Below are 13,386 nucleotides of genomic sequence, written 5' to 3' on the forward strand. Positions count from 1 at the left end.
CTACGTGGAAAAACCAGCAAAGTGAAAAGAATTGCCCCTCTTCTGCCAACAGTGTACTTCACTGCACTCCAGTTGCACAGCAGGACCTATCAGAGAAATCTTTGCCTATGAGGCAAATACCACATCATGTTCTTGAGGCAAAACTACATGAAAATTCTAACAAGTCAACTTCACCTATACTAAATACTAATATTCTTAGTCATTCAAACCACTATCAGTCTTTTGAAGACATGGACAGTCCTTTCTCTTATGACTGGGATTCTGATATAAAAGATTTCTCAAAAAATTCCAGAAAAATTCAGCCAGTATATTATGTGTTGAATCAAAATACATTTCCATCAACCGATGTTTTCTTGTGGCCTGACTCAGAAAACTCAGCAATAAATTTTTGCCAAAAAGATCAAAATGCAAATATCTCAGAGGGGAGAACAAATCCAAACAGTGTCATTTGGTGTGACTTACCATATGAATCATTCAACCAGTTAGCATTTAATGAAGATTACTTATTAAGAGGTGATATGTGGGCAGCTAACTCATTATATGGAAGTTCTTGTTATTTTCCAATTAATGAGACTAAGAATTCACTAGAAGAATTACCCATTGACTTAAGTTGTTCTTCAGGTTATGAGAAGAGTACACGCCCCATAGTTGATCTAGATTCATCAAGAATGGATGAAAACTTTATTTTTTCAAGTGTTGGTTATGAATATCAGGAGTGGTTGTCATGTCTTGAAAATGGAATGTGGTGGCCATCAGAGGATGGTGATTATGGATATTTTATGTTCCATGATGGCCAATATATCTACTTTTTCCTTACTGATTCTACTGGGCAGTATGCATATTTATTTATACCTGATTTTTCTTATGAAGAGTATTTGAATTGTGACCTACAAAATGTGACAAATGATCTGTCAAGTATTATGTTGGATGATTGTACTGTTTCTGCTTACAGTTTTAAAGTACTTGACAAGGAAGATGAATTACTGTGGTATGTTGAAGAGGAACCAAATGATGACCCACTTGATTTATCTGTAGTTTTGCCAAGAAGTGAGGGACCAGTGTATCTAAACTTAGGAACCTTTTCACAAGTACTTGAGTCAGATTATGACCAAAGGAATCAACTATTAGATTTTTCAGGCTATAATCCTCAAAAGTCTGAAGGAAATTTTGTAGCTTTTAAAGAAAGGCCATGTGGTTCTGAAGACTTTGAATGTATATTGGATCTCAGAAATCAGCCCCAAACTATTGGTAATCATGTCTTAAATAAAAATGAAATTATAAAGGGAGATAAACATCAGCCTCTCTCTAAGGATTCATCAGTTAACCTTTCCAGTTTCCACTGGATCCAGTCTTCTTCTGAAGAAGCTTCCTCTTCAGAAGATAAGACTAACACATTTCCTGAAAATAAGACTAACATCCCACAGCAAACAGAAGAGATGTCATCATTGAACAAAGTGACTTCGTTATTTTCTGCTTTGGGTGCTTCAATTGGAAATACTTTGAATTTTGATAAGAGTGAAGCCTTAAAGTCATCAGCCACAGAGAAAAGAGATCAGCAGTCAAACTTAGCAGAGGTAACAAATGACAGTCTTCAGTTATTAATCTCAAGTAAGCAACTAGAGAGTAACTCTCAAAATGAGAAAGAAAGTCTTCTCAAGAAGGATTCAGAGAGACAAATAGTATCCAGTGTTCAGCAACTAGAATTTACTAAAAATATGAAGAAAGAATCCCCTTTAAATAAAAGCATGCCTGTGAAAAAGCAAAGTTTGTTAAAACCTGTTTTTCAGGTAAGCCAAGCAACTCCTGAGGATAATTCAGATATAGAAGATGACAAGATGATTACAACTGACTCTGTTTCAGTTTCCTGTGTATCACAGTTTAGTAGGGATGAACACAAGAACTATAAGCCTCCCCAGGACCAATCTTCCAAAGAGTCTGAGAGAACTTTATTTAAAAGCGCGCTGAAACTCTTTGGCCGGGAAGAAGACCCTTCAGTAAGTGCAACAGCAAATGAGAAGCAGTCATCTGGATTTCTGAACCTGTTTAAAACCCAAGTAAATAAAGAAGGATCACCAAGTTTAGAAAAGAATAATGATAAAAATAGAAAGATATCATCTCAGGAAAAGAATGAATCTCCTGGTGTTTCAAATTTTTTTGGTACTCTAGGGGATTTCTTTAAAAGCAGTGTGTCTCCTATACAAACAATGGAAAATGTGGCTGTTTCTTCAGTGACTAATATGGAAGAGGTCAAGTCTAGTCCTAATGCCACACATCTAGCTAGACAGGATGTTGGGAACTTTCCTGTTGCACCAGTTTCCTCTAAAGGGAAAGTTCGAGTTAGAGGTCTGAACAAGCAGACTACCATTGATGACAGTGAGCTAAAGGAACCAGCGATTAAGGAGATCAAGGGTGATCATTTGACTGAAGAAGACGTACCCTCCAGAGACCACCTAACCTACAAGTCACCAAATTCATCTTTCTCAACAGGTTTCAAAGACTGTTCCAAAGATTCTTCAGTAGAAGCCAGTGGTATGTCTATAGTGACAGAAGTCCCAAGAAGTGATAAAATATCTTTAGATATTCCGAGCAGAAGAAATTCAAATGAACAAGATCATTTTTCTGACAAAGACCACAGTTTTTCAACTGCCACATCTCCCTCCCAACCAGAATTGCCAACAAGAAAAAATATATTTTCTTTCCTGACTGGATCTGAAAAATCTGGGAACAGAGCCTCTGCTGCTCTACCCAGAACCAAATCTCAAGCAGAAGGGCTATTCACACTTCCTTCCTTTTTCCCCACTGCTAACTCAGGCAGCAAGAAGGATGCCTCTCCTAAAAGCTCTTTCAGTTTCTTCAGCTTGTCTTTTTTGGATGAAAAGCAGCAGAGTCCTGGGAAAAAACAGAGCCTTTCAACTACTGCTCCAGTGACTTCCCAGCCCTGTAAGAAGCCAAGTGTTTTTGTGGACATGAGTGGTACAATAACTAAAGAAGGTTCTAATGGCAATGGAGATAGCATGGTCCAGGAAGTAGTTCATGAACAGCAAATGGCTTCTTGTGTTTCCATTAGCAACACCACTGAGATTATCTCCCTTGCAGATGAGCTCAATGTAGAGGAGAATGATCCAGGAAAACTAGGTTCCAGTAATGGACCAAGGACATCTTCAGATTTCCAGATAAATCAGTCACAAAAAGACATTGTTCCTCATTCACCAGGATTTCAGGCACAGACTGAAACACTGCTCATTGGTCCAGAGACCCTTGAGATATCTACCCACAAAGAAGCTTTTATACAAGAAGCATCCATGAATGACTCACTGCCCAGTTCTTTTTCCCATGATAGCCATTTGGTTGAAAAGCTCAACAATTTAAACACTTGTACTAACTCCCACCAAAATGAAAGATTTACTAGTGATCCATTGAATTTGCCATTAGAAAAGGCCCCTGATGAGGTCTTAACAAAGATCCTGGAGCCAACTTCTTCCTCTGTGGAGCCAGGAGATACATGGCACCTCCAGAGTCAAGGTGAGGATAAAGAGGAAGACAAATCAGTGTTGGACTCTTCAGTAGAAATGCTTTCGGGGTTTGTGACCAAAGTGAAATCTTTCTCTGGGTCCTTAATTGAACCTCCCAAAACATTCTCCGGACTTTTCTCTTCTCCTAAACCTCCAAAGAAAAATTCTTTTTTCTCTCTTTCTTCTGGTACATCATCTCAGCCTCTCAAAGGTGAGTTATTTGGAATTTTTAAAAGTCCCAAACCAGAGACATGCAAACAAGAATCATCTGTTCCAGCTACTGCATTGCTTCAAAATGGTAGTCTCAGAGATACTGTAGGGTCAGTACCTCCAGAAAATTTGTGTAAAGAAGTTACCTTGGGAGCACTCAATTCAGAATCTATGGTCAGTGACTGTGGAATGACTGTGGTTAGTGCAGAGTCAGACTTGGAGACCTTGACAGATGATCCTAAACTAACAACTGAAATGGAAAACAAGAATATTCCAGACAATATTCCAGAACCCCAACGTTCTGAAATAATTGAGGGTGCATCTTCTGTCTCAGGGGATGATACTGGGCAAGGAGTATTGTCTCTGAGCGATGAAGGAGACATGGGGATGCTGCAGGCTACAGACACAGAGGCATCATTGGAAGCAGAGCATATCCCATTGCCAATACAGTTGCATCCAGATCCTACCTGGATTGCCAAAGAGCTTCCTCCTCCAGTTCAGCCACCTCTTCCTCTTGAGCCAGAGCCAGATATGCATTCCATCTCTGCAAACCAAGACTTCTTAGAGCTACAGGCAGCCAGTTCACTAGAAACAGCGCTGTTCAGTGAGGCAAGTGTCAGCCAGAGTGCCACACCGGAAACCCAAGGGTACATTTCTCACCCTCCACTGGAGGAACCTGTGCTTTGTGCCAAAGAACATTGTGAGATACTTGATGCCCAGAAAGACTCACCTGCAGTCCCCCAGGAAGCGGAGCAGCCAATCCCAAACATGACCAGTTGGCCAAAGCTCCATTTCCCATCTTCTGCTGCTGACTATGGGAAATCACTGAGCTCCTTCTTTTCCTCTCCCTCCTCCACTGGCAGTAGAGCAGCAGAGACTGGTTTAATGTCCAGTTTTAAGAAGCTGTCAACTCTCTTTGAGGGAGGTAGTGAGGGGAAGGGGAGTAGTGTAGTAGCAAGCGATTCAAAACTAAGGTTTGGAAAGAAGCTGGATCTTTCATTTCCATGGCTGAAAGAGAACAAAGGGGACTCTGAACAAATGCCTGCAGAATCCTCCTCTCCAGCTTTGGTTATAAGCAGTGATCAGGACCTTAAATCTGGTGAGACTGACAAAACTTTGGAGTCTTCTCAAAGGTCTGGGGCCTTTGCTGAGCCAGCTAAGGTCTTGACTCAGCCCTCTGGGACCTCTGAGCAGCTGGAGGCCGGGCCAAGTATATGTACTCAGGAGCTCTCAAGGCCTGGAGAAGTGAAAAACCAGCAAGAAATACCAGCATCTGGAGAAGACAAGGATACCAAAGATATCTGTCCTTCAGAGAGTCATGAGGAAGAACACTGCACTGTCTCTGAGCTACTTCAACCAGAAACACATGAAGAGGAGGCAGAGCCTGCTAGCACTAGCTGTGTTTCAAATGTACAGCAGCCAGTTACTCTGCTGGACATCAAGGAACCAAAGACCAGCAAAAGGCCTGTTCTCAACTAAAGCATCATAAATGATTTTAAGGAATTGACCATTTATGATGCAATGACTTAGTGGTAGCTTAACCATAGCCTGCTTTTTATCCTCCTTGTGTCTTTCCCAGCACCTGAGCTTCATGTTAGGCATTAAGTAACAAGAAATAATATGTGGATATTGTCATCTCTTCTCTCTACCAAATATAATTCACTTATTGGAACAATGCGCTTCCTGGTTAAAGGAAAGGCTAAATTCTGGGATTTACTTACTCTGGCTTGCTCTGCCTTGAATAATGTAGAAGGGAGAAGGGAGGGCAAGAAGAGGCAGCAAGTCATTGAGTGGCATATATTATTAATAATTACAGCCATGTGATAGGCTTGAATGCTTCCTTGGGCTTTGAACACCTATATCTATAATAGCTGGGAGAGTTCTACTTTGCTTTGCTTTTCCAAGTCTTCTAAGATGCTTTCTCCAGTGGCAGTGAAATTACTAAGTAGAATATAAAATGCAAAGGATGGCTTGGATTAATCTATACTGTATATCCTATTCCATATGGATTTGCATAGCTTCTTCCAGTTTCTGAGTTTTATCATCCGTGAGACTGGTGTTTCTTAGGTGTTTTTGGTAGAGTCTCCCAGGAGCTCAGGGCTATCATTTGCTGTGGAGCATTGTGCTCTATGGTGGAGCATTGTACAGGGTCCACCTGCAAAGCATACTATTATTTCCCCTAAGAAGATGTACCATACAGGACAGTTTAAGAGTGCTGCCTTGAGCACTGGCCCAAAACAGTCCAAAGAAGTTGGTCAAACACTTTGGAGATTGTGTGTTAGGAACTACTCAGCACAGTGGCCTGGCACCTCTCCTACTGCTATGGGATGAAAAATCAGAAATCAGCCTGGAAACACCAGATAATTGGGAGGAACCGGAGGGAAAATAACACTGGAGAACAATAAACATTAGCCCTTAGTTAAAGCTTGACTCTTTGGCAAGGGAATTCCTTGTCTATTGTCCCCACAGAATTAAAATGAAGGGCCCCTGACTTGGGATGGAACTATCCAAATGGGGCTAGGATAGGTCATGTAGATCATCCCCAAGTCCCTCTATTTTGAATAGGACTGAGTCTTTAAAATTTAGTATATGGCTCAAGGGAGTAACTTATGAATGCTATTCTTCCTGTATAGTCACGATTCACTGCCATTTTCTCTATGCCTCTTATACCAGGAGAACAAATTTCCTTTCCAGGTATGGGAATTCAGGTGGTTGAGAGAGGGGATTGTGCTGGTCTCTCTTCAGGAACAAAAATGCATTAATGTGGCCCTGACTCAGATCTTGGAGTTGGACTGTGTCCATTTTGTCCAAAACTGAGCCATGACCTGAGAGGAACTCAGTTATAGATGGCTCTGGGATACTTCCTATGCTGCCAGGGATACCACGGTAACATTCATGTCAATGAGACCATTCTCCCTGAGGAATTTCTTTGTCCTAGCCTCTATTTGGCTTCCATTACCTTGTGCAGGTGGTTGAGGGACAATTGAAGGAACATATTCACTTTCCTTTGCACATTCTGAGGAACAGACCTTTATATTTCCAATTAGAGAGGAAGAAAAGAGTTCTCAATTTAATAGGTAACAGAAAAAGGGAGTAGAGTTCATCTATCCATTTTACTTTGTGAAAATTAGAAAACTTTGATTACAGCCACTGGACAGGTTGTTTTTAAGAAGTTCGAGCAGAGAATTTTAGGCATAAACAGACTATTTGAATAATTCTTAATGCTTACAAAATAGCAGATTAAGATAAAAAATTCTTCAAAGTCAGTTGCAGGGTTGGGGCTAAGTGCTATTGGAGAACCCAGCATGCTGTGTTGTTTTTCCTTGTTGTGATTTTGCTGAATAGAGCCTAGTTCTTCTAGAATGTGAACTTTGCTCCTCTCTTCCCAGGAACCTCCTGTTTGTGATCCTTGCCACTAATAGAATCATTATTTCCTGGATTCATTCATTATTTTGTTCCAGTGTTTAGTTTGTATTTATTTACTAATCTGTCCTCCTCTCATTCTCACAGCCCCACCAGCAGTAGTAGGTATGGCTCCTCCTGTAACGTGAGTCAAGGAAGCTCTCAGTTAAGTGAACTGGACCAGTGTCATGAACAAGATGATGACCGTCGGGAGAGGGACTCCATTCATTCCTGCCACAGCTCCAGCAGCCTCTCCAGGGATGGCCAAGTGGGTTTTGGAGAACAAGAGAAAGCCTTGGAGGTGACAGGTGAAGAGGAGAAGAGGGGAGTGTGTGAACCCAAGGAGATGAAAGAAGATGCCATAGCCCATCCACCCCCAGATATGGTGCTACACAAAGACCTTGTCCGAAGCCCCCAGGAGAGGTAGGTCATGGCTACCTTGAGGAGCTCATATGGTTTCCTCAGTACCTGCCCTATGGTACTGCTGACAGAATGCAATTGCTCTGTTTGTTTCCCTGCAGCTGGGTATGGTTGTGATCAGGATACTGAGGCTCATCTCTGCACTGCTTCCATTGTTTTCTGGTGTAATTACCAAAGTATTTCAAGGAACTCTGAAGAACATTGTAGCTGCAGTGTACCAGGCCTTCTAGAGTCTGTAGTTCTTGGCTTACTAGTTGACCCCATGTATGACAACCTCTGAGTCTGGAACTGACCTGAGCCCTGAAGATTATTTCATTCAGAGGAGCTGCTTCAAATAAAACAGGCTTCCTAGCCTATTAATGTTTAAATTTTTTTGGTGAACATTGTTTTTCTTTTTTTTTTTTTTCTCTTGACTAATCTGGGAGGCAGTTAAAGAACTGATCTAGAAGCCAGATCTAAATCACCTTTCTGTCTCCCTGGGGCCTAGCAGTACATCTGGCAGTTGGTACCCAGAAGAAGGAAAATTTTAAACTTGTCCTTTTAACAGTCACATAATGAAGCTTAGTACTGAGTTTGAGTATTGTTATTGTTGAGCTAAATTGGTCAGTAAGTTGCTGATAGGTTGGGACAAAGCAGGGTTTCTCAGTCTTGGCACTATTAACGTTTTTAGCCAGATAATTCTTTCTTCGTTTTTTTGTTTTGTTTTGTTTTTGATATTTTAGCTACATTGTGCAGCATGTGGTGTGGTTTCCTGACCAGGGGTTGAATTCAGGCCTCCACAGTGAAAGCACCGAGTCTTAACCACTAGGCCATCAGGGGACTCCCCGAGCCAGATTATCATTTGTTATGGGGAGCTATTGTACGCCTTGTAGAATGTTTAGTGGCATCCCTGGCCTCTGCACACTACATGTCTGCACACTACATGTTTTCACACCAGCAGCTCTTGGTGTGAAAACCAGACATGTCTCCAGATATTATTGCCAGAGTTCTCCTGAGGGGCAAAACTGTCCTTAGTTGAAAACCACTGGAGTAGAGTGACAAGAGCTAGGTGTGACTTAAATTCTCAAATTTCAAGGTCATGGGAAGATCAGAGCACTGAACACTGATTATATGGTAAAAGTTAGAAAACAGTTGATGCCTCTACTGTACCACTCGAAGGTAGAAAATTATTTTCTGTTTGTTTTCCTGATTTTTAGTTGTCTCTGGTGGCTCATCTAGTAGACAAGACATCAGAGAGACTGAGTTCTGGACCAGCTTTTTTTTTTAACTTGACTGACAACTCACTGAAAGATAGCTCTTTGTAGACTTTGGACTTTAAAGATGTTATTGTCTGGGTAGAGTTCTTGGTCAAGCAGCAGAAGTGCCCGTCCTTCTCTCATGGCTTTGTCATCCCAGATCCTAGCTGTGCAAGTGACATCCAGGCTGGTTTCAGAAGTGCCCACAGATGTTTTAAAACAACTGATGCAGTTAAGTGACATCAGTGCCTAGCATATATTTTGTGTGTCTGTATGGTGGTTTCTTGTTTACTGCCTTGGCGATAGATGCCAGTGAGCGAGGGGAGAAGCATCATCACCAAGAATGAACCACTATTCCACAGGTAAAACCTAGATGATTATTTGTTTAATATAGGCTAGTGTTTCTGCCTCGGAGCTCCTTTGTTATGTGTGTTGTTCCTTGCACTTAGGATGTTCCTGAGGCAGCTCAAGGAACAAGATCACAGCAGGAGGAGGGCTCTGCCTTTTTTCTTAGTGCTTTGATGTAGACTAGGAATTGATAGGCCTTCCAAAACACTTAGTGGAGTAGAAAGGGTTTGCAGAAACACAGTTCTGCCCCCAGGATGCTATGTAGAGCCCCCAGGGGAGAGTGGCCATCCTGAGAGGCGGGAAAGAGGTCTACTCCACGCCCCTCTGCACCGTTTCCTTGTTAGCCACTGACTTAGGGCCCTCGTCACTGCTTTTGGTATCCTGACCCCTAACTGTTCCAGTGAGCTGCCTCATCAGGTGAGTGGAAAAAGGGAAAGAAAGAGAGGGAACAGATGAAAAGCTAAAAGCAATTGTCATTTTAGAGAAGAATTTTTTTCATGTTGGATGTTCAGGATATGCTGTTTTAGTGGCTTGAATCACTAGACAAGTATAGGCATGAATGCAAACCTTTTAATTTTAGGTATTTGGCAGTTTTGACTTGAGCACTGTCATCCTGTGACCTGGGCTTATTTTTAACGAACATTCTTTTCTCTGTTACAAGTTTTCCTGAGGAGACTGCATCTTCGCCATTTACCCAAGCCAGAGCGCACTGGATCCGAGCAGTTACCAAGGTTCGACTCCAGCTGCAGGAGGTAGGAAGTCTGTTGTTCCGGTTCTAGCTGGGACAGTTTTTGCTTTGAAATTGGGAGACATATGGTGCTGAAGAAGCAGCCAGTGATTAGTCATATTATAGTGTGCCTCTGGGAATGCATGACAAGTAACCTAGAGCCTTAAGAGATGGGGAGGTAGCTGTTGACTTCCTTCTACCCTAAATAATGGAACTCAAATAGACCTGGTGGGTCTGTTATTAAATGCTGTTTTGGTACTACTATCACCGGAGAGGCTATTTCGAGTTTAGGATAGGAGACTGTTTCAGGGCCTGTTAGGGTTAGTTGTTATTTCCTTTGGCCAGCCAGTTCAAGTGCCACTGGCTGACTTTTACAGGGTTGGAAATTTTACTCAGAAATTTCTGTGGGCTCCCCTCATTTAAGGTCTAAAACATCAACACATTAATATCTAAACTAATGTAAAAAAATAAAAATAGAAATATTTTTCATTTTCAATGTTCCAAGTTTGGAGTATCTTTATTTGTGTTTCAGTAGTCAGTCTTCAGGCAGAAAGGTGGTTTTTAAATGATGACAAGTGGCTGTCAGTACTATAATACCTGGCAGCTGTTAAAAATGAAAGCATGCTTACCTGTGTAAACACACTTTAAAAGTAATTTATTTTGAAATAACCTAAAACTTAAGAGAAAAGTTGACCAACGGTAAAGAACTCCCATATCCTGCTCACCAAAGTGCCCCAGTTATTGACATTTTGTATTATTTTTGCTTTATCACCCTGCATCCATAATGATTAATCTTTTGCTGAACCATTTGAGAGAAAGGGAGAGGCATGATGTTTTCCTTTTTGTATTTTACAAAAAGGCAAGGCTGCTCTCCACTGTAACCAAGAAATCCACAATGACAACACTGTCATCAAAACCCCATGCAAATTTTGCTAACTGTCCCAACAATGTCTCTTCTCTGGTCCAGGATACAACTCAGGCTAATATGTTGCATTTAGTAATCTTGTCTCTTAATCTCCTTTAATCTGAAACAGTTCCTCTTGTTTTTGAAGGATACTATAGGCCTTTCACTTTGTATTCTTCACTTTGGGTCTGTCTAGTGTTTCCTCATGTCCAGACTCAGGCCATACTTCCTTGGCAGAGATTACACAAAAATGGTATATTGGACTCTTTTTAGTGAATTGCATCAGAAAGTACATGTTGTCAGCCTGTCCTGCCCCTTGTAATGTTGACCTTAATCACCTAGTTAAGGTTGTATCAATTAGATTTCTCCACTGTTAGGCACCATTTTTTCTTGGCAATTCCTAAGTGTTTTGTGGTTCCGTACTCTGAGACGATGCCAGTATCTCGTTCTCATCAAATCTCCATGTACAGGCTAAGGATCCATGTATGACTCCTGTCTGAATCTACCACCACAAACGCTGGTTGCCAAATGGTAACTTTCTATTTCCATTATCCTTTCTACATTCATTAGTTGGCATACTACTATAAGGAAGAGATTTCTCTTTTTTTTCCATCAGTTTTTTATTACTAATTTTTCAAAAGTAAGGGTCTCATAATTATAATAAAGGAAAATAAATAATCTCCATGTAGAAGAAGAGTTCTGAATGAGAAAAACAAGAATGTATTGGAGCGGTTTGTTAAGGCCTTTTAAGAGGCAATTCAGAGTCTCTCAAGAATAGCTAAAGCAGTTGCCAAAGCTTGGAATCATCTAGAGAAAAGCATGGTTTATTTAAGAGTAACCAAGAATGACTGCAATTTAATGAATATTGAAACAGTAGTAAATATATTCTTAACACAGGTCATGTAACTGAAAGCTGATTAGATGTGGCCAAGAGGAGGAAGGGAAGCCAGAGTTTAAAGAAGGATCTGATAACAGCTGAAGATAGAGGCAGAAGTACACCATTTATACTTAAGATGAGATTTGCTGGCAGATTGATTGAGGTTGTGAGACAGTAAGAAGTTAAGTATGGCACCAGGGACTTTCTTTCTGAGTAATTGGAAGTTCCACCTATCTGCCCTAAGATAATAATTTTTTGTTAGTTTCTTATTATTATAGAATTTCCCTATGCTGGTGTAAGTATTAATTATATTCTAATCCCCCATTTTTTCTTTACCAAAAAAAAAAAAAAATGGTATATTATACACACAGGGAATATCTTGTTTTTTCACTTGGAGATTCTTCCATATTAGCTCTAGGAGAACTTTTTTCTTTTTAAGTGGTTGCATAATATTTCATTGTATGAATGAACTACAGTATTTAATTTGTCTTCTGTTGATGTTCATTTGGTTCTTTTGAGCCATTTGCTATAACAAACCATATTGCAAATGATTACCTTTTACATACATCATTTTTTGTGTGTTCAAATATATCTGAGGGGATATGTGTTTATAATTTCAATAAATATTGCTCTCCATTTATCAGTGTCTTAAAACAACAAAGGTTTATTTTGCTCATGCTTCTTATCATCCTGTATGTTGAGAAGTTCTACTTTGTTATCTTCTGTGCAATCCAGGGTAAGTGATCAGCCAGCTTCTAGAACATTGCCGATATTGGTGGTGGAGGGAAAGAAAAGATAACAAATGAAAGAGAACATAGCAGATTACTCTTTGGCCCAGAAGATACAGCATGTCACTTTTGCTTACATTTCTATGGCTTAACCAAATTATATAATCATATATAACTTCAAGCAAATGGTATACCTTGAAATAGATAGATTGGGATATTTGTGAAAAACTTTAATAACTATCCCAAAGTATATCTGCCTTCCACCAACTTAAACTCTTACTAGTAATGTCATGACATATTGGGAATAAAAAAACCAGATCCTTTGCAGAAAGAATTTGAATAGCAATGATATAGACTACATTCCTTTCCAGTGTTGCTTCTTTCCATACTCTGTTTAGTCAACATTTCCAATATATAAAATCTTTTGTTCAAAGTACTTACTGTTTCCATGCATGGAATAAATACTCTTTCTCCTTCTCTGTGTCTCTAACTATTCATCCACATCTTTTATATCCAGTCAGGTGTCAGTTTTTGGGTAAAACTTCCAGACTCTGTGCATAGAGTAGACTCCCACCTGTATCTTTGGTTTCGCCTTTTGCAGTTTTTGTTACCTGTAGTTAGCCACAGTCCAAAAATAATAAATGGAAAGTTCCAGAAATAATAATAAAGTTTTAAATTGAATGCTTTTCTGAGTAGTGTGATGAAATCTCATGCTGTCCCACTCCTTCTCATTCTGGATGTGAATCATCCCTTTGTTCAACATATCCCACCCATTAAACACTTAGTAGCCGTCTCAGCTCCAATTGACTGTCATGAGATGGCAGTCTTTGTCATCAGATAACCATTATTTTACTTAATAATGGCTCCAGAGTGCAAGAGTAGTGATGCTAGCAATTCATTATTTTTTTCACTTTTCTCTTTTATTTTTTTATTAGTTTTTTATTAGAGTACAGTTGATTTGCAGTGTTGTATTAGTTTCTGCTGTGTAGCACAGTGAATCAGCCATACATGTACAATATACCT

The 13,386-nt window shown here is 40.1% G+C and overlaps 1 protein-coding gene across 5 annotated transcripts in view; it reads left to right on the forward strand.

Moving 5' to 3' along the window:
* Nucleotides 1-13,386, forward strand: part of UNC13B (unc-13 homolog B) — a 213,949-nt gene that overhangs the window by 117,532 nt on the left and 83,031 nt on the right. For 4 of the 5 annotated variants that reach the window (XM_061426824.1, XM_061426825.1, XM_061426826.1 and 1 more), the window contains exons 9-10: nucleotides 7,233-7,547; nucleotides 9,789-9,879. In XM_061426824.1, the coding sequence (XP_061282808.1) occupies nucleotides 7,233-7,547; nucleotides 9,789-9,879 (406 nt within the window). Of the gene's footprint in view, nucleotides 1-7,232; nucleotides 7,548-9,788; nucleotides 9,880-13,386 lie in introns of those variants that run through there. The other variant, XM_061426828.1, reaches the window with a different exon arrangement.

This window comes from Bos javanicus, chromosome 8 (genome assembly GCF_032452875.1).
Source record: "Bos javanicus breed banteng chromosome 8, ARS-OSU_banteng_1.0, whole genome shotgun sequence".
Classification (NCBI taxonomy): domain Eukaryota; kingdom Metazoa; phylum Chordata; class Mammalia; order Artiodactyla; family Bovidae; genus Bos; species Bos javanicus.